The 23477-nt window shown below is 42.6% G+C and overlaps 2 protein-coding genes across 3 annotated transcripts; both read right to left on the bottom strand.

Annotated features, from left to right (window-relative positions):
- Positions 1-5653: 5653 nt before the first annotated feature.
- Positions 5654-18630, bottom strand: LOC129825977 (bMERB domain-containing protein 1-like). Of its 2 annotated transcripts, none has more exons than XM_055886187.1 (6): positions 17921-18630; positions 12431-12551; positions 9902-9975; positions 9072-9186; positions 8252-8322; positions 5654-8092 (listed from the first exon to the last, which is right to left on the bottom strand). In XM_055886187.1, the coding sequence occupies exons 1-6, from the start codon at positions 17997-17999 to the stop codon at positions 7971-7973; spliced, it is 582 nt and encodes a 193-aa protein (XP_055742162.1). In that variant the 5' UTR covers positions 18000-18630; the 3' UTR covers positions 5654-7970. The 2 variants fall into 2 exon arrangements, with proteins under 2 accessions (XP_055742162.1, XP_055742150.1); XM_055886175.1 differs by having other exon boundaries at positions 12431-12554; positions 17921-18626.
- A 578-nt stretch (positions 18631-19208) lies between these two features.
- LOC129825971 (major facilitator superfamily domain-containing protein 6-like) lies at positions 19209-22683 on the bottom strand. Its single transcript, XM_055886163.1, has 2 exons — positions 22403-22683; positions 19209-22081 (listed from the first exon to the last, which is right to left on the bottom strand). The coding sequence occupies exon 2, from the start codon at positions 22023-22025 to the stop codon at positions 20214-20216; it is 1812 nt and encodes a 603-aa protein (XP_055742138.1). The 5' UTR covers positions 22026-22081; positions 22403-22683; the 3' UTR covers positions 19209-20213.
- Between the last annotated feature and the right edge of the window lie 794 nt (positions 22684-23477).

The raw sequence follows: 23477 nt of genomic DNA, 5'->3' as shown, positions 1-23477 counted from the left end.
TCTGTTAAAGTGAAAGTTACATTCACTGAACATTATTGTCTACTAATTGGGAATTTATACATTGCATAAAATGAGACCATATTAATACATGCAGAATGATAGGGTAGCCTACAATAGAGCCACCAGAACATTTGCACAGAGAGGAACAAAATAAACACTATTTAGCTAAAGGCTAAACGATAAACCATCTTCACATTCTACCCCATCATAATACGTGGACTATGAAGCTACACTACATGACCAAAAGTATGTGGACACCTGCTCGTCGAACATTTCATTCCAAAATCACGAGCATTAATATGGAGTTGGTCCCCCCTTTGCTGCTATAACAGCCTCCACTCGTCTGGGAAGGCTTCCACTAGATGTTGGAACTGCTGCTGGGACTTGCTTCCATTCAGGCACAAGAGCATTAGTGAGGTCAGGCACTGATGTTGGGCAATTAGGCCTGGCTCACAGTCGGTGTTCCAATTCATTCCAAAGGTATTTGATGGGGTTGAGGTCAGGGCTCAGTGCAGGCCAGTCAAGTTCTTCCACACTGACCTTGACAAACCATTTCTGTATGGACCTCGCTTTGTGCACGGGGGCATTGTCATGCTGAAACAGGAAAGGGCCTTCCTCAAATTGTTGCCACAAAGTTGGAAGCACAGAATTGTCCAGGATGTCATTGTATCCTGTAGAGTTAAGATTTCCATTCACTGGAACTAAGGGGCCTAGCCTGAACCATGAAAAACAGTCCCAGACCATTATTCCACCTCCACCAAACTTTACAATTGGCACTGTGCATTGGGGCAGGTAACGTTCTACTGGCATCCGTCAAACCCAGATTCGTCCGTCGGACTGCCCGATGGTGAAGCGTGATTCAACACTCCAGAGAAAGCGTTTTGATTTCTCCTGAGTCCATCAGAGGCAACGCATAGCATTGCGCATGATGATCTTAGGCTTATGTGCTGCTGCTCGGCCATGTAAACCATATTCATGAAGCTCCCGACGAACAGTTATTGTGCTGACATTGCTTCCAGAGGCAGTTTGGAACTATGTAGTGAGTGTTGCAACCGAGAACAGACAATTTTTACACGTTACGCGCTTCAACACTCTGCGGTCCTGTTCTGTGAGCTTGTGTGGCCTACCACTTCGCGGCTGAGCCGTTGTTGCTCCTAGACATTTCCACTTCACAATAACAGCACTTACAGTTGACCTGGGCAGCTCTAGCAGGGCAGAAATTTAACACTGACTTGTTGGAAAGGTGGCATCCTTTGACGGTGCCATGTTGAAAATCCCTGAGCTCTTCAGTAAGGCCATTCTATTGCCAATGTTTGTGTATGGAGATTGCATGGCTGTGTGCTCAATTTTATACACCTGTCAGCAACGGGTGCGGCTGAAATATCCGAATCCACTAATTGTGTCATTGTTTTCTTGAGTCATGTAAACTTTAAAGTAACAATATTGTTGGCTCTGTGCTTTACAGCAATTTCAACTAATTCAGCTTTCTGCCACCAGGTCACACTGTTTCATTATAGATCATGTAAATGTTAAGGTTATGGCAGAGATGTTAGATTTACTAGTCAGTCAGTCACTACTTATGTTATGGTATGGTTTCTATTTCACATAGGCTATTTCACTTCATTTACTGTGCACTATAAGGAGTTATAGACACGTCTATATTATTTTATTACAGTATATTTTAGATAGTAATGAGAATATGTGCAACAAAAAAATAAATGATATGTACTGTGGATGCTATGACATTGTAATAGCATGTATTTATTGCAAAATTCCGAAAATATTGAATAGTTTGTGCATTTAAGTAAATAACCTGCAAATTACATTCCTTAAATGTTGTTTTCTTCCTCAAAGAGGGTGAGATATGCAGGAGAAAAGCACAATAATTGACTTGTTATGCCGCAAAGTTGCTAGGAGTGACTCAGAATGACTCATGTGAAACAAAAATGAAAACACTTTAGAGGTGTTACTCTCACTGTCTCTGCCTTTACTGTTCTGTACCTCACAGATATGATTCCATAATATCACTAATAAAAATGTCATATCTTCCTGTGTGTGACTGATTTGGTTGCAGGTGCTTTGAGGTTGCGAGAGTGTTTCAGAGCCGGTCACTGCATGTGTGAGTGTGAATATTGAACGTGCAGCAGATAGTGTTTGAGAGATGGTCACTGTCTGTGGTCATCATATGTGAGTTGCTGTGTTGCACCTGGAATAGTTGTTTTGTTCATTAATGGTCTCATGAGTCTGGGAGTAAAGAGAGAATCAGGGTAACCATCCCTGTGGTCTTCTCTGCTGCTGGCCTGTCACACCCAGGGGCTTTCTGACACAACTGGGTTCCACAGCACAGAGACTGAAAAGGCACTGGCCATTCACTGTGACATTTTGCTCCACATACAGGATGTGCATTTCAATGGCATTCAATTGTCCATCTGATTCCAAGTGTTTTTCAACTGTACCAAAGGAGGTTGGTGTCACCTTAATTGGGGCGGACAGGCTTGTAGTAAGGACTCGAGCGGAATGAGTGGAATGGTATCAAATATATTAAATACGTGGTTTCCATGTGTTTGATGCCATTCCATTTGCTGTCCAGCCATTATTATGAGCCGTCCTCCCCTCAGCAACCTCCACTGATCTGTACCCATGAAATGAACACTAACAAAAACTATCTGGATGATTACAGAGAGAAGGAACCATTATGGCCTATGTATACCATAATCATAATGCAATGGGGAATTCTTATTAGGACATGTTGGTATAAAAATGTTTAGGGAGTAATAAGCCCTTGAATCATGGTGGCCCATGCTATCTTATGTTGAACAATGGGTGTGAGAAATGGTCTTTCTTGTAAGGAAGGGTACCAGTGGGTTCCAATGCAAAGTCTTGGTGACCACTGCAGTGAACCAATAGCCAGCCTACATGGACCTGTCCAATCCACAGCTGAAAGACAGTCGCTGGCACAGCGTGATTTGTTCTCTCAGAGGAAGCTCATGAGTTCAATACAGGGACTGCAAAATGCCAGTGGTCACCAATATTGAGCCCAATTCTGAGTCAATAGACAGAAATGTCATGTAAAATGATGTCGCATCATCACTGTCAATGTGATAAGGATGAATAGAAAATATAAACAGATTCCATGCAATTTGGAAGCAAGTCAATGTCTGGCCAATGTACTGTAATTTCTCCTATCTCCGGTTATTGAGCCAATGGTTTACAAGATCTTGCACATCACATATTGAACTGGGAACTGAGACATAATCGACAGTAACTTGATACATTGAAGATCATTATTTAGCTGTTGTACACTAGATCATCCAGGTGTGAGATTCTTTTCAGAATATAAATACTGTTCAAGTTGATCTAGAAAAGGTTGCAGAAATGCATAGAATGTGATGGAGGAAAGGGTCTCAACTCTCATCAACTCTTCCTCAACCCTGCGTCAGATAACACAATTCCATAAAAGTTTTCTTTTACAGCTCTGTCAACCAGTATTGATTCAATCTCTCATTGTCACACTTCAACAGTTTTCTAATCCTCCACTAATGAATTAAATTAAACCAGTCACAGTCACAGGGCACAGGTCAATGGAGATACAGTAGAAAGACAGGCAGCAACATGCATGGTTGGAAAGGCCATCTCTTGCAACTTGTGTTCACCTATGCTTCCAAGGCAAATTTGCGAAACCACATGATTCAAATGCCCTTCATATATAATTGAGATGCCATTATGGACCTATACTTAATTTCTTTAATGTCACTAAATGCACAGTGCTTAAGTTATTACTGGATTAATGTTGTAAAGCATATGAATTTGATATGATGTTGACTTGGATTATTGTTAACTTAAACCCCCTCACCTCAGCATGCTATCTCTAACACCATGCTTTCAATTATAAAAAGAATCATCTCACAGCCTTCATTTCTACATTTGTCAATAACAACAACATTACATTGAAAGGCAAGATGACATGTTACTAGGGAACAAAACTGTGAAGAGTGGCTGCATCCAGTTGAAGCAGGACGCATGTTATTAAGGCATGCTGGGTTATTCTTCTCGCCCTTTGTGAGAGGCCTGAGATATTCCTCCACTCCACCAACAGCTTCCAGTGGGCAGCCTCCTGATCCCTCCCAATGTGCCACCTCTCTCCATATCTGACATGCACACTGAGATCTCTTATTTAGTTTCACTTGTGTAAATGTCAAAATCATTTGTCAAGGGAACAACATACATACAGCAGGGGAGCATACAGCTCTGACTATGGGGTTGTATTTACAAGGAATTGATTTGTCTGAATCTGCTTTGAGCTTTTCGGTCATAACAACACAACCAGAGGGGAAGTCCAGGTGGGGAGAGGAGGGCAGGAGGAAGAAAGAAAAAGAGAAAAATGTGTTTGCCAGAAATGGTCCCTAATTAGTGAGGCGTGTTATCTTCTGTGCAGGGATTGTTTAATGTCTCGGCCCACGCCGCATATGAGAAGGAGCTAGCTGAGAATCAGCAGCTTCCAATTAGGGTGGGTTGGAAATAATGTGTCTGAATTCTCTCTGTGCAGCTGCTTGATTGTATGCTTTTTTGGCCTGCAAATGAAATGCAGTGAGGTGTCTTCAATGACGCAGAGTCTGGTAATTTGCAACCGGCTGTGCCTCTCTCTCAGCTGTCAGGTAAATGCCACAGAAATGATTCTTCACTCAAGTATCTTCAATCCACAACAATATCTCGCAAAACAATAATTACATCTAAAACACCCATATCATTAGGTCCAGTAAACCAAACTATTGAACAGCGTATAGGCTACTGTATTGTCAATTGACAGTTTTCCATTCTGAAGCAGTGTGTATTATTATTTGTTAGGATCAGCTTTCCTTTGCAGATGGTCCCCCAGTGATGGGCTTGCTATGGAGTGAAGGATTTCAGAGAAAGAAAAAGCCAGTGGATCACAATCCATCTCCCCTGAGTCCCTTGGATGAGTCATCTGTGTGCGCAGTGCAGGGGGGCTGAGGTGAGGAGGAACGTGTTCTGGGGCGAAGATACAAACAGTTGGTTCTCACTAGTGTAGAGCAACACCATCGCTCCCATCATGGGCCGTTGTCATGACAGTTGCACACGCATGTGGCAGAATGCTCTTTGTAATAGGTTAGATGTTAAAGCCCAAACCCCATGCATTACATTTTCTTTGTGGTGACAGTTTAATAATGCCTGTCACAGGAGGTTGGTGCCACGTTAACTGGGGAGAACGAGCTCGTGGTACTACCCGGAGCTGAATCAGTGGAATGGTATCAAATATATCAAACACATGGTTTCCAAGTGTTTGATGCCATTCCATTTGCTCCGTTCCGGCCATTATTATGAGCCATTCTCCCCTCAGCAGCCTCCACTGGCTCCTGTGTCTTTGTTTCCCATGCGCTCGACACCCACCCATGTCTCTGAGATGTGAGCGTGGAAGAGAAGAAAAAAAACTGCCTAATTATCACACTCACTTGATAACACAAAGCATTTGTTAGCGTAGTGATTCATAGAGATGAGAGTTAGTACAGAAAGCACAAGATTCAATAAGGTAAAGATGTACATGATCTTGAAATAAATCAACTTATAACCAGCTTACAATATCCTTGCACAAGCGTTTACCTGACTTGGTGGTAATATAGTCCAGATTTAAACAGTTATTTAATAATAATGGTTTAATAATGGAGAATAAACCTACATTACAACTCTTTAATTAGACAAGCACGCTAAACCGATACAATATTTACAACCAGAAGTTCTGACATTCTAAGCCACAAAACATAATAACAAGTAGCCTAATACAATCAACTCCCAGGATCAATCAACTCCCAGGATCATAAATGTGAAAATACATGTTCAGTTTTCCACCCAGATAATGTGCTACTACCAGTCAGTTTGGATTAAACCATTGTAGAGAATGAAACATAAACATACAGAGCATTGTGAATGAGCTGTTACATTGAGCAGACTGTGCTCATTGATAGATGTCAGGTTAAAGAGTGTTTTGTAATAGAATAAGCAGCAGACAGTTGATTTAAAGGCATATTATCTCATTCAAAGGGGAGAAGTTCTGATCTCCATTATGCTTGGAAAGTTGTCCTTGATACTCTGAGATATTTGTCAAAGCCACGTTCACAGTACATGGTTTTCACTATCACACATTTACCTCTACTGTCACAAAGAATTACAAGTATCGCAAATTGGCAACAGCAATTCCTGTCAGACCAATCAGCGTAATAGAAGGTAATGGGGAACAAAAAAAGCAAAACATGGCATTTGAAACTGAAATTGAAACAATATTAGAATTGTGAAAGCAGAGAGCTGAATGTAATTCTGGTGACTTTCCAGGAATCAGACACAGATAATGACAGGGTAGCTACCACAGTAAAGCAGCTATTCCAGAGGGGAGATACCAAGGAGCCAAATGACAGAGAGGAGGATCTATTTTAGCTCTTTTTTCACCTGGCATGGAAGCCAAGCAAGCAGTGGCCTTTAGCAAGGTTAAGCAGTGCCATAGTTAGCCGTGACCATGTAAAATGTCACCAAGAGACAGAGTGAGGTTTGCTAGTCATAGCTGTGTAGACAATGCCCATGGGAATGAAGTGTCAAGCTCTAATGCATTGAAGAGGGATAATTGCAGTCATAGCAACACATAAATGTCTAATTACTTTAATTGGACAGGGTCCATTTGAATAAGATAATTGCTATTAACCTGGTACTCAATGACTCTCCCGCTGCAGAGCTTTTAAACGGAGTCACTCACCGTTTCAAATCAAACTACAGGTTTTACGGACAGCCTTCCTTATTTGTACATCCGCAAATATTCCTTATTTGTACATCCGCAAATATACACCAACCATCCAAGGGTGGCCCTATAGAAGAGAGCTGAATGTTTTAGATAGTAATTTCCCGAAGCTGACCCAAATTTGCTACAAAAGAATGCATCAGAATGGAAACGTTCTGTTGTCATTTTCACTCTGTCCAAAGGATAGTACCTCTGTTAATTGAAACTTGGTTACACACTAGAATACTTATATTGACCATGGTGATGAAGAAGATTTGTGTTGATTAATGGACTTGGCTGAGTCAAATAGGCTATATACTTTATCAGGAAATGATCAGCAGGGTCGTTCCACGAAAAGAGTGCCTTTTGCATCCCTTTCAAATTATAAGTAGAAATTGTTCACCAATGTTGAATTTTAAAAGCCTGTTATATCAAATGAAGTGCCATGTGATAGACAAAATTCCAAAATTAAGATTTTTTATATAAATAAAGACTTAGTAAAGTGCAAAAAATCTGCACTTTGACAGGTCCCTCCGTGCACAATCTGTGACTTCTTTGAAGATTTTCATGAGGCGGCAGGTAGCCTAGTGGTTAGAGCGTTGGGCCAATAACGGTTGCTAGATCGAACCCCAGAATTGACAAGTTAAAAAGCTGTCACTCTGCCCCTGAACAAGGCAGTTAATTCACTGTTCATAGGCCATCATTGTAAATAAGAATTTGTTCTTAACTGACTTGCCTAGTTAAATAAAGTTTAAATTAAAAAAATAAAAATAAAAACACAACCCCCAAAATTCACCATCATTGTAAAGCCCTAGTTATTTTGTTGTTTTGACAAAGTCATTTCTGAAGATTGTTATTTATTAGTGATTAATTTACGTCTGTCCCTCATTTTAAGGTCAACCCTGTTACGTGAACTGAACTCTCATTTCAATATGAAGTTGTACATGTGCTCTTTATGACAGAATGCAAAAAATTTTGAAATCTAAAGTCGTTTTTTTTTACCAAGTTCCACTTCTCAAAATGCACTAAATTGGAGCAATAGATTCATTGATGGGAACACAGTCCCAACCGTCACTGTACATATGTTTAGGGTTATAGTCGAAGTATGAGAGCTCTGTGTGCCTGCTCAACACAAATAACCCCATCCAGAAACCAACAAAGTGTCTCCGTCTCTCCACAGGGCAGGAGTCTACATGACAGAGCATGTGAAGCCGCAGCACTCCTTCAGAAGGGTGAGACCGGTTTTGGTGACGAAGGGAGTGGACGAAGTCTGCTGGGCTTTGGAGGTCATCCTTCGGTCCTCTGTGACGTCTGGGGGAAAAAAGAGACATTATTATCCACATCAGCATTGTTAATGTTGTTATCATATTTTAACTTGGTTTATTCAATGCGTCTTGGACTAACTGCACAAAAGGAATCTTCATATTAGAGCCTTGACTAACAGCACTATGGTAACATATTTGCACATACCTTTTTTCTTCAAGGTCTTGGGGAATTTAGACTGCAAGAAATCAGCCATTTCTTTGTCCTCCTCTCTCTCCCTGTTGAAGGAGATATAGTGGTATGAGCACAGTTAACACAAGGTAAAATCTTCCTATATCTTTCACAGCCACTGTTGCCATAAAACACAGTCATACACAAGCATGCACACACAAAATAAATAAATAACCAACTGGATAGAGACAAAGAGGCATAGAGGCTCCGACATTTGTTCATGTGTGGATGGTGTGAATTCACTTTAACAATGTATCATTTTCTCTTCATGATTTTCTACTGTCAACATCACTTTACTGTAAATTATTAAGTATCTGCTCCCCACCTATCACCCACCTTTCTGAGAGCTGTCAAGTGTCACTCAGACTTGTAGTCAGAGAAGCAGGGATGCCTGACATGCAAGACAGCTAATTTAGCGCTGTAAACAAATGCAATGTGGAAGGGGCTTGCTTCCTCTGTGTGACTCACTGTCATTTACACTAAATATACACTCAGCAACACAACGCTCAGCCCAGCCTCTAGAGAGAATACAATACTCAATAAAACACAGAAGTGAAAAATACCCTTTTAAATCCACCTCAACAGATCGATCGCGTGGGTTTAATTCACATTGACATGGAAGAATGTTCACCAACTGGCTCAGATACAGTATGACTCAGAGGTGACAACAACTGAGTCACGAATATTAATGGTCACTAGATGCTACTTCGGCAACATGGATAGTTACATGGAAAGGCCCTTGCCTTTAAGAACATGGCCCAACCCTCCTTGCCTTTAAGAACATGGCAGCACTCACCTGAGCCTCTCAAACTCCACGTCATCCACCAGGAAGTCCCTGGTCTCCACCAGCTTGTGGATCTGCTGCAGCAGCTCCTCCTCCCTCTGCCGGTCCTCGTTGGATTTGTCTGTGTCTGGAGTCATACAGACAGTATAGTCATGGAGTGGTCATACAGCAGTCACAGACAGTTCATATAGTAATCATAGATGTTAGGAATCATTAAGCATTCATACAGCTCCAGTTCAAGATTAAGAACCAGGCAAATTCATCTTAGGCTGATGGATCTGTAACCACCAGAAGACTGTGCATGGTGTTCCTGTTATAATACTGAGAAAGTGGCGTGGACAGCATTACCACTGGATCTAACTTACCAAATGTGAGATAATTCAGAGAGAGGCTGGGGCTGAAACATTGAAATGATAAGCTGAGATAATGAGGATGTTGTGCTCCAAATCTTCTGCTTGTTTGTCCTGCAAATCTTTTATTATTGGCTTTCCTAGAGCACTACCTGGACCATAAGCCCTTTTGATGCAGATATTCCCTCATTTTCTGGCACAGCGAGTGTGTGTGCTCTCTATAATGTGAATTGAACACCTCACACAGAGAGTCACCTCACACAAAAAAGATGCCATCTAGAAACCAAACGGGTTCTTTGGCTGTCCCCATAGGAGAACCCTTTCCACAGAGAGTTCTACACGGAACTCAAAACGGTTCTACCTGGAACCAAAAAGGGTTCTACCTGGAACCCAAAAGGGTTCTCCTTGGAACCAAAAAGGGTTCTCCTATGAGGACAGCCGAAGAACCCTTTTGGAACCCTTTTTTTCCCCTAAGAGTGTATGGTAGCCTACCTGAAACAGACACCAGCTTCTGAAGTTCTTTTTTCAGCCGTGTGATTTCCTTGCAAAGCTGAATGTCGTCCATCCTGAGGAAAAAAATGGAGGAATCTATTTCATTCTCAATCATAAACCACATTGATATACTTCAAAGGCAATCTCTTCACAGCCGTTTAGTATGACCCAGGGGAAGAGAACCCAGGACGAGGTGAGAATCGGATCCTGTCACGTATCGACTGTCAGTACAGTGGCTGTTCTTCTCCATATACCACACTTAGGTCTGACACTAAGGAATCAATCCTAATTGCTCTTATTGACAGACCAACTGAATCCCATACAGACTGCTTCCATACAGAGGACGGAGAGATTGTAGTCTTAAAGATACAATCATGCTGGCTCCAGTGTTGAGTGGTCTCTCTGAAGACACTGTGGCTTGCATGTATAACCCCACACTAGGGTTAACACTTAAGGAGACAGTCACTACAGTCAGACAGATCCTGCTGGGCAGTAATAAGGGTTGTGACAGAGGACCTTCTGATGTGATCACCCTTCCCCTGGGACCACAATGTGCCAGACAACCCTGCAGGTGTCCTGTCTACTGAGGCATAACTTTCCTCAAGCTCTCAGCTTCTGCAATAACTCCTCTCTTAGAACGTGATCAATATAACGACAGCGAATTATAGCAATTAAAAAAGAATTGCTGCTGAGTGAAAAAAACTGTCTGACAGGCAGGCAGGCAGAGCTAGGAGAGAGCTACAGAGAGCTACATGAGTGTAAAGATAATGACTTTTATTTCAAAATAACTTTTGGTGACTCGAACACAGTACATTTAAATGGCCAAATACATAGTAGAATGTAATGCTATAGAATTTAAGCGATTTCCCATTTCAGCTTGGTAAACAGACATGATAACAATAACCATATTAGCCTATCCTACAGACAGAAACCACTTCAGTGGAAATGGCGAACTGAATTAGCTTTCTCCTCTTCTCAGGTGGACTGAAATTATTGTTGGCTGAGGGTTTATTAGCTGAATTAACTCGGATACCACAGGGCCTCTGAGAATGAGTCACTCCCAATCTATCGGAGCTGCAGCTGCATCATATCTCATTTCACTAATTGACTCAGGTAGGGAGGTTTAAGTAAACAATACTGGTCAGACACTGAGGCTCTGGATAACTGGGTTTTTCCTTCGGACAATAAGAGGAAAATTAACTCCTAGATACACATGCCCCAAGCCCTTTAAGCACAGGAAATGTGCTATTATTTTCAAGCCACTTCACAGGAGTGACCAATACAGTACCTGCATCACAGCTTATTTGCATTGAAATTGTGTACGTGCTTTAATATGGATTCACTTTGTATTGACCTGTCATTGTGTCTGAAGCTGCATCCCGACATTACACGTTCACAATAAAGCACCTTGTGGTGCCTACAGCATTAAAGAATACACGCTGAACTGCATACACCTAACGCACTGCATGCAAATTAGAGTTCTCATTTCATTCCATAAGTAAACCATGTCATGTTCGTTTTTAATTTCACTTCCACCTACGTAGATAAGGAAACAAGCTACTTTCCACATCAGAAACCTAACAGTAATTACTTTTCCACATGAACAAAGGTACATTGCTTGTTATTATGCTATCACTGTTCAGTTTCTCTCTGTTACAGCTGTGGTCAGCCTTGAAAAGACCTTGAGCTCTGCAGCAACTGGCGTCAATATGCTCCTGTCCCTGGAGATGAAAGAGAAGGAATCACAGAAACAGTAAGAAGTGAGAAAAGCTCTCTGTGCCGCTGTGCTCATCTACTTAATGGTGAGCGGAAGTGCGGTTATTTACCAGGCCAATAGTGATTATTGTTAGTGTAGAGCAGGGTTAGTGTTCAGTAATCATACTGATTCTCACAGAAATCCCATAGGATGTTTTACTTTGATTAAAGGCTTTCTTATATGTAAGCTCCAACCCAGAAAGGTCTTGAGGAGGAATAGTGAGAATGTAACCTACTGTATGCATCGGTGCACATCTCCCCAGCAACTGGACCTCCCCATACCCAGCATCATTATCTTTTCTCTGAGTCTCTCCCCTCTTTCCCCTGCACATGTCACAACAATGAAGAAGAAACATTACAGCCAAGGGGATCGGACTGAGAGGAGTATAAAACCGTTTGTTTTTAGAACAAAGTCCATGTGCAGTGTTGAGACAAGTGTACTAGCTGAGCTGGTAGACTAATAGGACAGCAGACAAAGTGCTGATGTGCTCTACACAGTATTCACCTTCATGCACAATCGCTAGGTGCTGTCATATGTGGAGCGTCACCAAGTCCGAGGTGATCAACTCTATTGAGCCCTGTGAAAACCTACTACAGTTCAACCACAACCCATTCCACAAGGAGCCAGGGCATGGATGTTATGTGTGAGACTGAAAAGGCCCAAAATGTGTATCCTGTTCTTCTACCTCATACTAGAGGGCTTTGATAAATCACCAAAAGATGTCAGAAACTGAGTGTTGGTGTGATTGGATAGTTATTTTAAAAAATGCTCACATGTATCTTAGTTCTGATTCCCTCCGTACTAGAACATCACGTATCCGCTCGATTCTGAAAAGCTCCCCTTCAATGTGATCTATTGTGATGGTGGAGTCCGCCATTGAGACAATGTCTTCCTCTGCTGGGAGAGAAACAAGAAAACAAAGATACACTATATATACAAAAGCATGTGGACACCCCTTCAGATTAGTGGATTCAGATATTTCAGCCACACCCACTGCTGACAGGTGTATAAAATCGAACACACAGCCATACAATCTCCATAGACAAACATTGGCAGTAGAATGGCCCGTACTGAAGAGCTCAGTGACTTACAACGTTGCACCGTCATAGGATGACACTTTTCCAACAAGTCAGTTCGTGAGCAGCCGCACACATGCCTAAGATCACCATGTGCAATGCCAAGCATCGGCTGGAGTGGTGTAAAGCTCGCTGCCATTGGACTCTGGAGCAGTGGAAACGAGTTCTCTGAAGTGATGAATCACGCTTCACCATCTGGCAGTCTGACGGACAAATCTGGGTTTGGCAGATGCCAGGAGAACGCTACCTGCCCCAATGCATAGTGCCAACTGTAAAGTTTGGTGGAGGTGGAATAATTGTCTGGGGCTGTTTCTCATTGTTCGGCTAGGCCCCTTAGTTCCAGTGAAGGGAAATCTTAACGCTACAGCATACAATTGCATTCTAGATGATTCTGTGCTTTCAACTTTATGGCAACAGTTTGGGGAAGGCCCTTTCCAGTTTCAGCACAAAGTGAGGTCCATACAGAAATGGTTTGTTGAGGTGTGGAAGAACTTGACTGGCCTACACAGAGCCCTGATCTCAACCCCATCAAACAGGCCTAATCGCCAAACATCAGTGCCCGACCTCACTAATACTCATGGAAGCAAGTCCCTGCAGCAGTGTTCCAACATCTAGTGGAAAGCCTTCCCAGAAGAGTGGAGGCTGTTATAGCACCAAAGGGGGGACCAACTCCATATTAATGCCCATGGTTTTGGAATGAGATGTTCAACCAACAGGTGTCCACATACTTTTGGTCATGTAGTGTATTAGCAAGTTATTCTACTGCTAAATTGACATAGTACTGTGCATCAGCACGAAAATGGGAACAAATGACTGCTTATTCTGCTCACGCCACCTATCCCAGCACAACATGATTGTGTCATAGAAGAGGCCAGAACAGAACTCCTGTCTTTTCAAGTTAAGTTTCATTTGTCACATTCACAAGTACAGTGAAATGCTTAACTTGCAAGCCCTACCCAACAGTGAAGTATTCAATATCAAAATAGTATAACTAAGAAAAAACTAAAACATGAGAAAAAATAAATGTACTATATACAGGGTCAGCACCAAATGTACAAGGATACTGGAGTATTGAGGTAGATATGTAAATGTAGGCAGGGATTAGGAAAAGTGACTGGTACCTGGATAAATAATAATAATAAACAATAACAACAATAGTAAACAGTATGGCAGCAACATAAGTGGTAGGTGTGTGTCTTCAGCCTGCCTTAATTACAGCATGTGTGCAGCACGCTTCCTGGGTTTCCTTCCCCAGCGGGACAGCATGAAGGGAACGTGCCTTTCTGAGTGGCACACTGCCAGGCTGGGCAGAGACTCAGTGGTGCGGAGACTGGGATGGCATGACGGCAGCTCTCGCTAAACAGTTGACTTCAGGATATTGATACATGCCTGAGTTTCATGAACAATGAGAAATAATCTCAGACAATGAGAAGGAAGACAGAATCAGTGACAATTAAAGTAGGAAAGAGATGCTGAGCACCCATGGACTAGTACATTTCTAGAATCTATAATGAACTGGTTAAGGTCATCAGTTGAGTAGACTCGTGCAGTCTCATTAACATTTCCTAATTTGGCAGTGGTGCCAGGAGGGGGCCGGTCTGTTTCATTGGTCATAGTCTGTGAAGCGCTGTGATTGCTATCCGTGAGGAGATCCTGGTTTCCCAAGATGATATGACACACTGAATATAATCATCCCCATTATAGTCATCTCAACCTGCAATGACTTAGAACTGTCAAACACTATACATATGTAAACAATGCATAACTAACTGGTGCATGAACGTATATTGGGCAACTACAACAATAAATCATTTGGAATTAGGACTAGTTTACAATAACTGATAATCATGTAAAGTGGGCTCCAAAATTACTGGCACCCCTGACTGGCAATGCACAAACAATACTTAAAAAAATAGAAACAATATAATTATAGAGAAACTCAAAATACCAACATGTGAGAAATACTGTACTTTAATGTTTCAACGGAACCCACCAAAATCATACAATTATTTAATCAAAATACATTTCACCAAAATCAAGGTTTCATAATTATTGGCACTCATTTAGTACTTAGTGCCACCACCTCTGGCAGGGATAACAGCATGTTCTTTTCCTGTAATGTTTGACAAGGTTAAGGAACACATTTGGAGGGATTTTGGACCATTCCTCTATGCAGATCCTTTCAAGATCCTTCACATTCTTGGGTTTGCACTTATCAACTGCCCTCTTCAACTCAGCCCACAGCCATGGCAGAACATTGATTTTGTTGTCACATAACCATTTCTGTGTGGATCTTGAGGTCTGTTTTGGGTCATTGTCTTGTTGGAAAATCCACATACGGCCAAGTCCCAGCCTTCTGGCAGAGGCAACCAGATTGTCAGCCAAAATTGCCTGATACTTGGTGAAATTCATTATGCCATCAATCTTAACCAGTGCCTCTGGACCTCTGGAATTAAAACAGCCCCAAAACATCACTGACCCACCACCATATTTCACCGTGAGTATGAGGTGTCTCTCCTTGTATGCATCTCTGTTTCAACGCCAAACATGCCGGTGCTGTATCTGACCAAAACGTTCAATTTTGGTCTCATCTGACCAGAACACCTTCTTCCAATCATAATTTAAATGAACTCCAAGCACTTGCGTCTGTGTCTTGGGGTCATTAAGGGCTTTCTTCTGGAAACCCTTCCAAAGAGCCTGTGGTTGTGGGGGTGGCGTCTGAAGGCCTGCAATTCTTTCACAGTGATTCTTGGGAATTTTGTTGCTTCTCTCACGATCCTCCTCCCTATCCTGGAGGGCAAAATGCATTTGCGTCCTCTACCCGTGATGATTTCAACTGTTCCATATCTTTTGAATTTTTAAATAATTGCCCTGGCAGTGCTCAGTCATATATTCAATCGTTTGTGGATTTTCTTGTAGCCGTTACCAGATTTACGAAGGTCTACGACCATCTGTCCCTTTTGAACTGCCAGTTCTTTTCTTTATGGTGTTGGATGACAAAGGGATATTGCATGCGTGTTACCTCATTTTTATACCCTAGTGAAAAAGGAAGTGATGTAATGGCTCAATATAGTTCCTAAACACTTAGATCAACTTAAATAAGTGGAATATAATTCCTGGTTTAATTTTGGTAGATGTTATTTACAATAATATTTAAGGGTGCCATTAATTGTGAAACCTTGATTTGGAGGACATTGATTTTTAATTAAATCAATAAATGATTTTGGTGAGTTCCATTGAAACATTAATAAAGTACAGTATTTTTCACATGTTGGTATTTTGAGTTTCTCTATAATTATATTGTTTATATTTTTTAAGTATTGTTTGTGCATTGCCAGTCAGGGGTGCCAGTAATTTTGGAGCCCACTGTAGATTCCTCTTCATTTGGACTAGAATTGTTCCATCCTACAACAGACGATGGGTTGGATAATTGGAATAAACCATCCATTGCTCAGTGTAACGCTCTACAGACTTGTGCTACACTGGCTGGGGATAAGTGAAAGAATTGAATATGATGGCGAGGGGAATTTGAGGCAGCTTGATGACAAATGACTCGGATCTCAGTTTTGGATTAAAGGCTGAATGTCCTTCTTTAGTCTATTGTTGCAGAGGGGCTTTTCTGATCCAATGCTATTGTGTTCTTAGTTAACATTAGTTTAATGAGGCAACTCAAGACACCTCCCATAGTGAACTGCCCTGAAGAGTCAACAACTCCCTCTGACCTCCAGCCGCCCAGGTAAACTCCTCACCACTATGTAATCCTGCAGCCCACTGAAAGCCCAGTAATGCACCACTGCTGTTAATCCTGCAGCCTCCTCACAGACCAGCTATGACTCCTCCAACAGTGCTGCAATTAGCTCTTAATTACTTCACCTTGTCAGAAAAGACAACATTAGGTGAAAACAGAGGCCAAATCACCAGGCTAATGCCATCAAAAACACACACATCATCATTAGCGTTTTAGCAGCTCCTGCTAGTTTCTTTTTTCAATGGATCTTCACTAATTACACATTTTGAAGAAATCCTCAGTGCAAGCTTGACGTCTGTGTTTTGATCGTGGGTTACCTGCTGTGTGTGCCTTCCCCGGAGGCAATATTCTGCCCCTATTGTGAAAATTGCTCCTCACAATTGGATTTCAAAATGTCATTTTGGATTACCAGAGCTTTACCAGGGCTGTGTGTGTGGCTGGCTGTACTCCGTTCCTGTTCACCTTTTTAGAGACTCATCACTGTCTCTTCCTGTGTCACCTGTGAAGAGTCACAGCTAGAGGCAAAAAGGTGAGTCATATCCTCACGCTGTACAGACAGATTAACACAATGAGTTAGGACAGCAGTTTCACGTCTTCTTTTAGGATACCATTCCACTATACTGAGCCCCTCTACATACCAAAAAAAACTAAGAGCAAGTTAAAAAAACGACTACTTCAACCTCAGCTCTAACACCTTCGATTTTCATAATTTGCCTACTAATTCCAAGCAAGGTCGCCTTGCCGCCCCCAGCCTTCAGATGTCATTTTAAAGTGTACTCCCCTGCCTTCTGCACTGCACACCCACTACCGGATTACGTAAAGATCATGTGAACGTTCGCTCTGTTCTATGCCTTGTTGCACCAACTTCTCTTTTCAGAAAATAATTCCCACTCTCAAATCTAATCTATATATCTTTCATCACGAGTCTTCCCGTCCTGGCTTTTACTCCTAAAGGCAGTAACATTATCCATGTTCATGTAATGATTCTACTAGTACAGAAGAAGAAAACAGACATTACACAAGAATATCAGATCACTAGTCCATTCCACTCACCAATGAGTGTCCTTAACCCAGTCAAGTGTTGTTCAAGGGTTGTTAATTTTATGATCAGCACATGGACCAGAGTAACATTAAGCCTTATAGCCATGAAGAATATGACAACACTTTGATCTAATCTGAATTATTGCAAGTATTCAATGTATAGGTGGAGCTCAGTTTGAGTATCATATAAATCTCCATAAAGTCTCTAAATCACAAAACATTTTGGATTTTTGTAAAGAAAATAGACTAAAACGTTACGATTTCAGCACCACGTTCTATCAAACTTAATTTTTCCTCATGCAAAACAAACTCACACTAGAATAGATAAAGGCAGCCCGCATATATACAACTTTCTATGGCATGTACTGTATATAATTAAGTATTTTGCAAAGGCTCACCCTTCTTATCGGCTTGTCGATCAAATTTGGTTCGTTCCAAAGACCCATATTGTTTGAAGGATTTTCGCTCCTTTTCCATTTCTTCGGTTTGAACGACTTCAGGCTTGATAATGATAAATCAGTAGCAGATTAATACCCTTAGCCTACTTTAGGCAATTTGAAAATGAAATTACACGGCGCAGACTATTTATTTACGTGGCAACAACGAAACACCATCACCACGTGGAGAATACATGTTGAACGTCGGCTGTGTATTTGCAGAATACAGTGTGATTTCAGCACCACGGACACAGCTCGAGTCGGATCACGATAGTATAACGTGAAGCGCCACCTTGTGAATTGCAAAGGTAAGGTTTGGAGGGGATCAATATTCCACCACCTCAAAACATTTTAAGAATGAATAGCATTCACATGTGATATCAACTTCCACCATTCATTTTCCATCATGCCTGATTGAGTTAATGCAGGAGCTGACATGATTTCATCCTGCAGGGCCCTTGAGGACTGACTGGTGAGGGAGAAGATGGTGCTGCTGTATAGGAAGCATCATCTGTGTTCACTGAATGGGGCTGTCAGCCAGCTCTGTCTCGAGACTGGGCTGGCAGCGAGTGCTGCCTCTGGCCAGTAGGTGGAAGCACTCCAAACCCAGGGCAGCCCCACTTACCCTATAAGCTGATCCAGCAGCTGTGTACACACAGGGACTTCAGACTAAAGTCCTCAGTAGAGAGCAGTATCCTATAAGTCTACAGTCCACAGACAGATACAAATATAAAAGACTTCAGTCAATTTCATGAGGTGACAATTCCCCCCCCCCCCCCCCCAAAACAAAACAACCCTCTGTCTGATAAGGTCAGGATAGTGCGTGAGTAAGTCTACAGTATGAGGTGGACGTGAACAGAAGGACCCTCATCTGGGACCGACTGGTCCGGTTGGAAAACAAATATTTAACTTATAGCGCCTGATAGCTCCTTATCACTCAACTGACTGTTCTCCACAGTCATGAGTCATGACAGACAAGGCCAAATACAAAGATTCAAGAGGAGTTCCACATACTGCTGACCTTTGCTTTGTTACATTAAGAGGCGTATTGATATTGACACAAGAGGCATTGGGTTTCCTGCTTGTGTTCTTTAAAAACACTACAAGACATTTGACGTTTGACACTACGCTGTTGTGAGGTATTGACATATACTGTCCACTGCATTGACTTAATGTAGCAATAAATATACTATAAACATTAGATAAACAAAAGGTATTGTAATGCCAGTCATCAATATTTGAGAATGTCTTCAAGGCACAATAATACTAATCTTTTTATTGATATACTACTAGGCATTGGACATGTATATCAACCACTATGTAATGTATTGTTATATCCACTCCAAGCATTGTAAATTAGACAGAGGTTTCAGGGAGAGGTGCTAAACTATATTAGTGTCTCTGGCTGATATGCTGAAGCAACAGTCAGGTCAAAATGGGCCATGTCACCTGTGGCAAGTTTGGCAAACATCCTTTGAAATACAAGATTAGCAAACACCATCTAACCTACAAGTTCAGCAACCAACCACAAATAGCTTCTAATACTTCCCCCACACAAGAGGCACTTAATGTTTAGTTAGGAAATTGACCCAAGGGGTGATTTCTACTACAGTTGAACAATACATAACATTTTCACAGTGGACTCAAGAGAGTAAGTATGCGTCATGTGAGAGCAGGCTAAACCACACATACAGGATGAGTCTGTTAGTCCAGAGTTGTCTCACTCAAATACCACACCTGCACTCAAGTGGCCTTATGTTACAGACAGTAAAGCTGCCTAACGTGGACTGTAGTAACACTCATAAGGACTCGCACAGTCACCTGCCAACACCTAATTCTCCATTATTTGCTATCCAGAGTTTCTTGATAACTTATGCAAATGACAGTTTATCCTCATTCTGCATTCACAGTAGATCAACCTCCAGGGCAATAGTGAGGCTTGCAGTCCATGCGTTTAGTTTAACTGAAGAATGCTAGACGCCTTCTGGGCAGGTGGGGAATGCTAGAGCGTTAGCACTAAATTAATAAAGCTGCAGTAATGGAGAATTAAAAAGCAATACTTGGTTTTCAATGAAACCAGCCAGGGACAGATTCACTTAACAGTTTGTGGAGCAGCAAGAAGGCAGACTAAATGAAGAGTGACATGTCTGTAAGTGGTGGTGGAATCCTCCAGGAGCAGAATTGATACTGTCATCCTTCCATTATGTTGCATATTGTTCCTTAAGTCTAATGATTTATCCTCCTGCCCATGTTATCATTGCTCATCATCCTCCATGGCTTTCTCCAGCCAGTCTCTCTCCTGCTCCGACTCTGATTCGCTCACTTCACTGGTGTCAGCAGCGAGGAGGCGGGAGTAGTTGATCCTGCGTTGGCGTGGGGCTTTCCACTGGAGCAGGGGCAGAAACAGGCACCACAGGAGCAGAATCACCGCCACACCTCTGAATAGCACAGATACCCCAAACCTGTGGACAACAAACCCCCCGGCCATGCTGCCCAGCCCTGCCCCCAGGTCCAGAGAGAGGGCCTGGTAGACCCTCCTCACGCTCCTCTCCGTGCCCGGCGTGGCCACGTCCTCGCACTGCACCTGCACTGCCCACCAGAGGGCGCCACTGCTGAAGCAGCTCAGCACCTGGACAGGTATTGCAGCCCAGGGGCCCCACAGGAAGGAGTAGTAGAGGCACTGCAGGGCCAGGCAGGCTGTCCCCACCAGCAGCACCCTGCCTGGGCTCAGGAGCTTCGACACCCGGCCACTCAGCAGAGGGAAGGCGGCCCGGGAGAGCAACGCTACGGCTAAAGAGAGTCCCATGTGCAGCTCGCTGCTCCCATGGTCCTGCATCTGCCACAGCAGGAAGTCATCCACCGCAGACCCCGCCAGCCCCATTAGGAAGGTAGTGGCAGCACACAGCAGGGCACGGAGGTCCCCTCGCACCAGCTGTAAAGCTTTGAATAGCCCAGTGGAGCGACTACGCTTCTTGTTTAGGTAGAGGGGCAGGAAGGCCACCACAGGCACGGCCAGGGTTGTCACAGCTGCATAGGAGTAGAAGTGGACAGCTCCCCTGGGTGTGTGTGAGCCATTGAGGCAGTCCAGGTGGCTCACCAGCAGTCCTGCACCACTCACACCACACACTGCCCCAAGCAGCCCCCACACTCCTGTGCTACCATAGCGATCAGAGGCATCCACAAAATCCAAATACTCATACAGCCCATCGTCCACGGTCCATTCCAGAGGGGCGGCCATCAGCTCCCATATCGACACCACGATGAGGAGCATGAAGAAGAGCTGGTGCTGGACGTCCATAACTTTGAGGTTTCCCAGGAACTCTAAGCGGGCCTCATCCTTCTCCCTCTGCTTCTCCTTTTCTGCTGACCTGCTAACCCTCCTCACTGTGGGTGAAGTGTTGGAGGCACCATGGTGGGACTCTAAGCCATTTCTCTCCCCTCCTATACTGTGGTTGGCCACAGATACATTCACTTGTGACCATTGAGTAGTCACATTGTTGGAATGTTGCGGCTGGAGAGTAGTCACATTGTTGGAATGTTGCAGCTGGAGAGTGTAGGTTGTGGCTTTGCTCATTGAAACAGCGGAAGACATAGTGTCACTGGTTGTCTCTGTAGGTGAAGATTCATGTGCTGCTGACTGGGACACAATGGTAGTGTGGGTGGTAGGCATTTCACTGCCAACAACATGCACATAGTCACTCAGCTCTTCAGTGGGACTCACACTGAGGTGAGAGATGTTGCAGTGACTGGTCAGCGTCTCGACGCCTGTGGATGGGATGAGCAGGACGATGAGGGCTGCCCCTGCTGAACAGACCAGAGACCCTGTAATCACTGCCCTCCTCTTGTTGTAGTGTTTGGACAGAAAGCTGGCCAGAGGGCTCCAGACCAGGGAGATGAGATGTTTGGTGCTCATGAGAAGGCCCGTCATGGAGGGAGTGAGGCCCAGGTATCTGAGGTACAGGGTGAGGAAGGGGAGGATGCAGGCTCTGGCACAAGAATACAGGAAGTGGAAGATGCTGGAGAGGACTAGAGCACCCTTAATGTCAATCTGCTTGTTCCTCTTCATGGCTGCCAGCCAAGTGAACTCGCTGTCTCACAGACTATCTTCATACAGAACACACACTGTGAATAAACACAAATAATATGTATAGAAATCCATAAACATATTTCAAACAGTAGCTAACATGTACATTTACTATTTAATAATGCAATATAGCTTAAAATCAAGTATAGGTACATAGCAATCATATTTAACATTGAGGATGTAATCATGTTTTTAGTTAACTTTATTTAACGAATGCCTATTAGAATAATTACTAAAATCACTGAAAATAAAGATATAATGGCCCATATGTCCCTAATCAAACCTTAAATAAAAAAACTGTAAGCTAATTCAATAGAGCCAAAAACAAACACTAACATCAGTAGTATACAATGGCTTACCGTCAAAAGGATGAATCAATTTTTCAGCGCAGCTGGTGTGTTTGAGGCTAGTCAATGCACCTGTTTCAACCGAAGCATGTCCACTCCGTCCATGTCCACGTCATATTTTACGGTAAACTGTTTTACACAACTTATTCTTTTTGAAAGTACTTTAATTAGCGTATGGTTATTCTTTGTGCGCGGTGATTTTGTCTCTGACTTTTAACGTCTCTTATATCGTTCTTGGCAGTTGTCACGAGCGCATACCACCTGATATCACCTCTCTGTAGTTGAAAAAGCAGTCGTACACCTTGCACGCATTAAGCTGTTTGTCTGCAGCGCCCTCAGGGCGTGAGGATGACAACTACACGAGACAGGTAAAAGAAAAAAACAGCTCAGGTAGTGAGTTTGTCCAGCCCTACATGATTAAATGAACTCAGTTTATTCATACAAAATATCCACACAGTCGAACTATGATATTCATTCTAAACATTTAAATCGGGTAAGATATAAGAAGAAATGTCCTCTGTGTTTACTAACACAGTGCATTCCTTTAATAGCATAGTGTAAACAGAACATTTATTGCAAACAAGCACTGTAGAAAGCGATCCAAATGAAATACATTCAAAACATCAACAATTCACTGGACTGTCCATTAGGAATTTGCATGGAAATATACAACTGATAAATATGTCTTTATACAGTCAGTATGCTGTGTTACAGAAAATTACAAAAGTTAGTTGTGTTTCAAGAATATCTCTGCACTTTTATAAACAGGAGTGACAGCTCTAAAAAAAAAAGTACTGTGCCTGTTGAGCCCCACCCACACTACTAGGCATTGGCATCGATTAAGCTGAACCACAGTGCACCTGTCTATGGCCCATGAAGTGAATGGGAAAATGTGGTGAGGGAATGAGCGTAATTCTCAAATTGAACAGTAATCTGCTCCGTCATGTCATCTACTAGGCAGATGTTGCATCACTCAAAAACAAATAACCAGGGTGTTTACAGACACAAGATCATCCACATGTATTGATCACATTTTTACTAATACTGTAGAACTTTGTTCTAAAGCTGTATCCGTACCCATTGGATG

This window comes from Salvelinus fontinalis, chromosome 2, assembly GCF_029448725.1.
Source record: "Salvelinus fontinalis isolate EN_2023a chromosome 2, ASM2944872v1, whole genome shotgun sequence".
Lineage (NCBI taxonomy): Eukaryota > Metazoa > Chordata > Actinopteri > Salmoniformes > Salmonidae > Salvelinus > Salvelinus fontinalis.
Note: the sequence above shows the minus strand (reverse complement) of the source record. Positions and strands in the feature narration are given on the sequence as shown.

Bases quoted from the DNA above. Each gene is read 5' to 3' on its own strand.
- LOC129825977 (XM_055886175.1), bottom strand. From the start codon at position 17,999: ATGGAAAAGGAGCGAAAATCCTTCAAACAATATGGGTCTTTGGAACGA. The intron at 8,323-9,071 runs GTGAGTGCTGCC...CTCCTTCAACAG, and splicing joins GTGGAGTTTGAGAGGCTCAG to GGAGAGAGAGGAGGACAAAG. The intron at 8,093-8,251 runs GTATGTGCAAAT...TTTTTCCCCCAG, and splicing joins CAAGACCTTGAAGAAAAAAG to ACGTCACAGAGGACCGAAGG.
- LOC129825971 (XM_055886163.1), bottom strand. From the start codon at position 22,025: ATGAAGAGGAACAAGCAGATTGACATTAAGGGTGCTCTAGTCCTCTCC.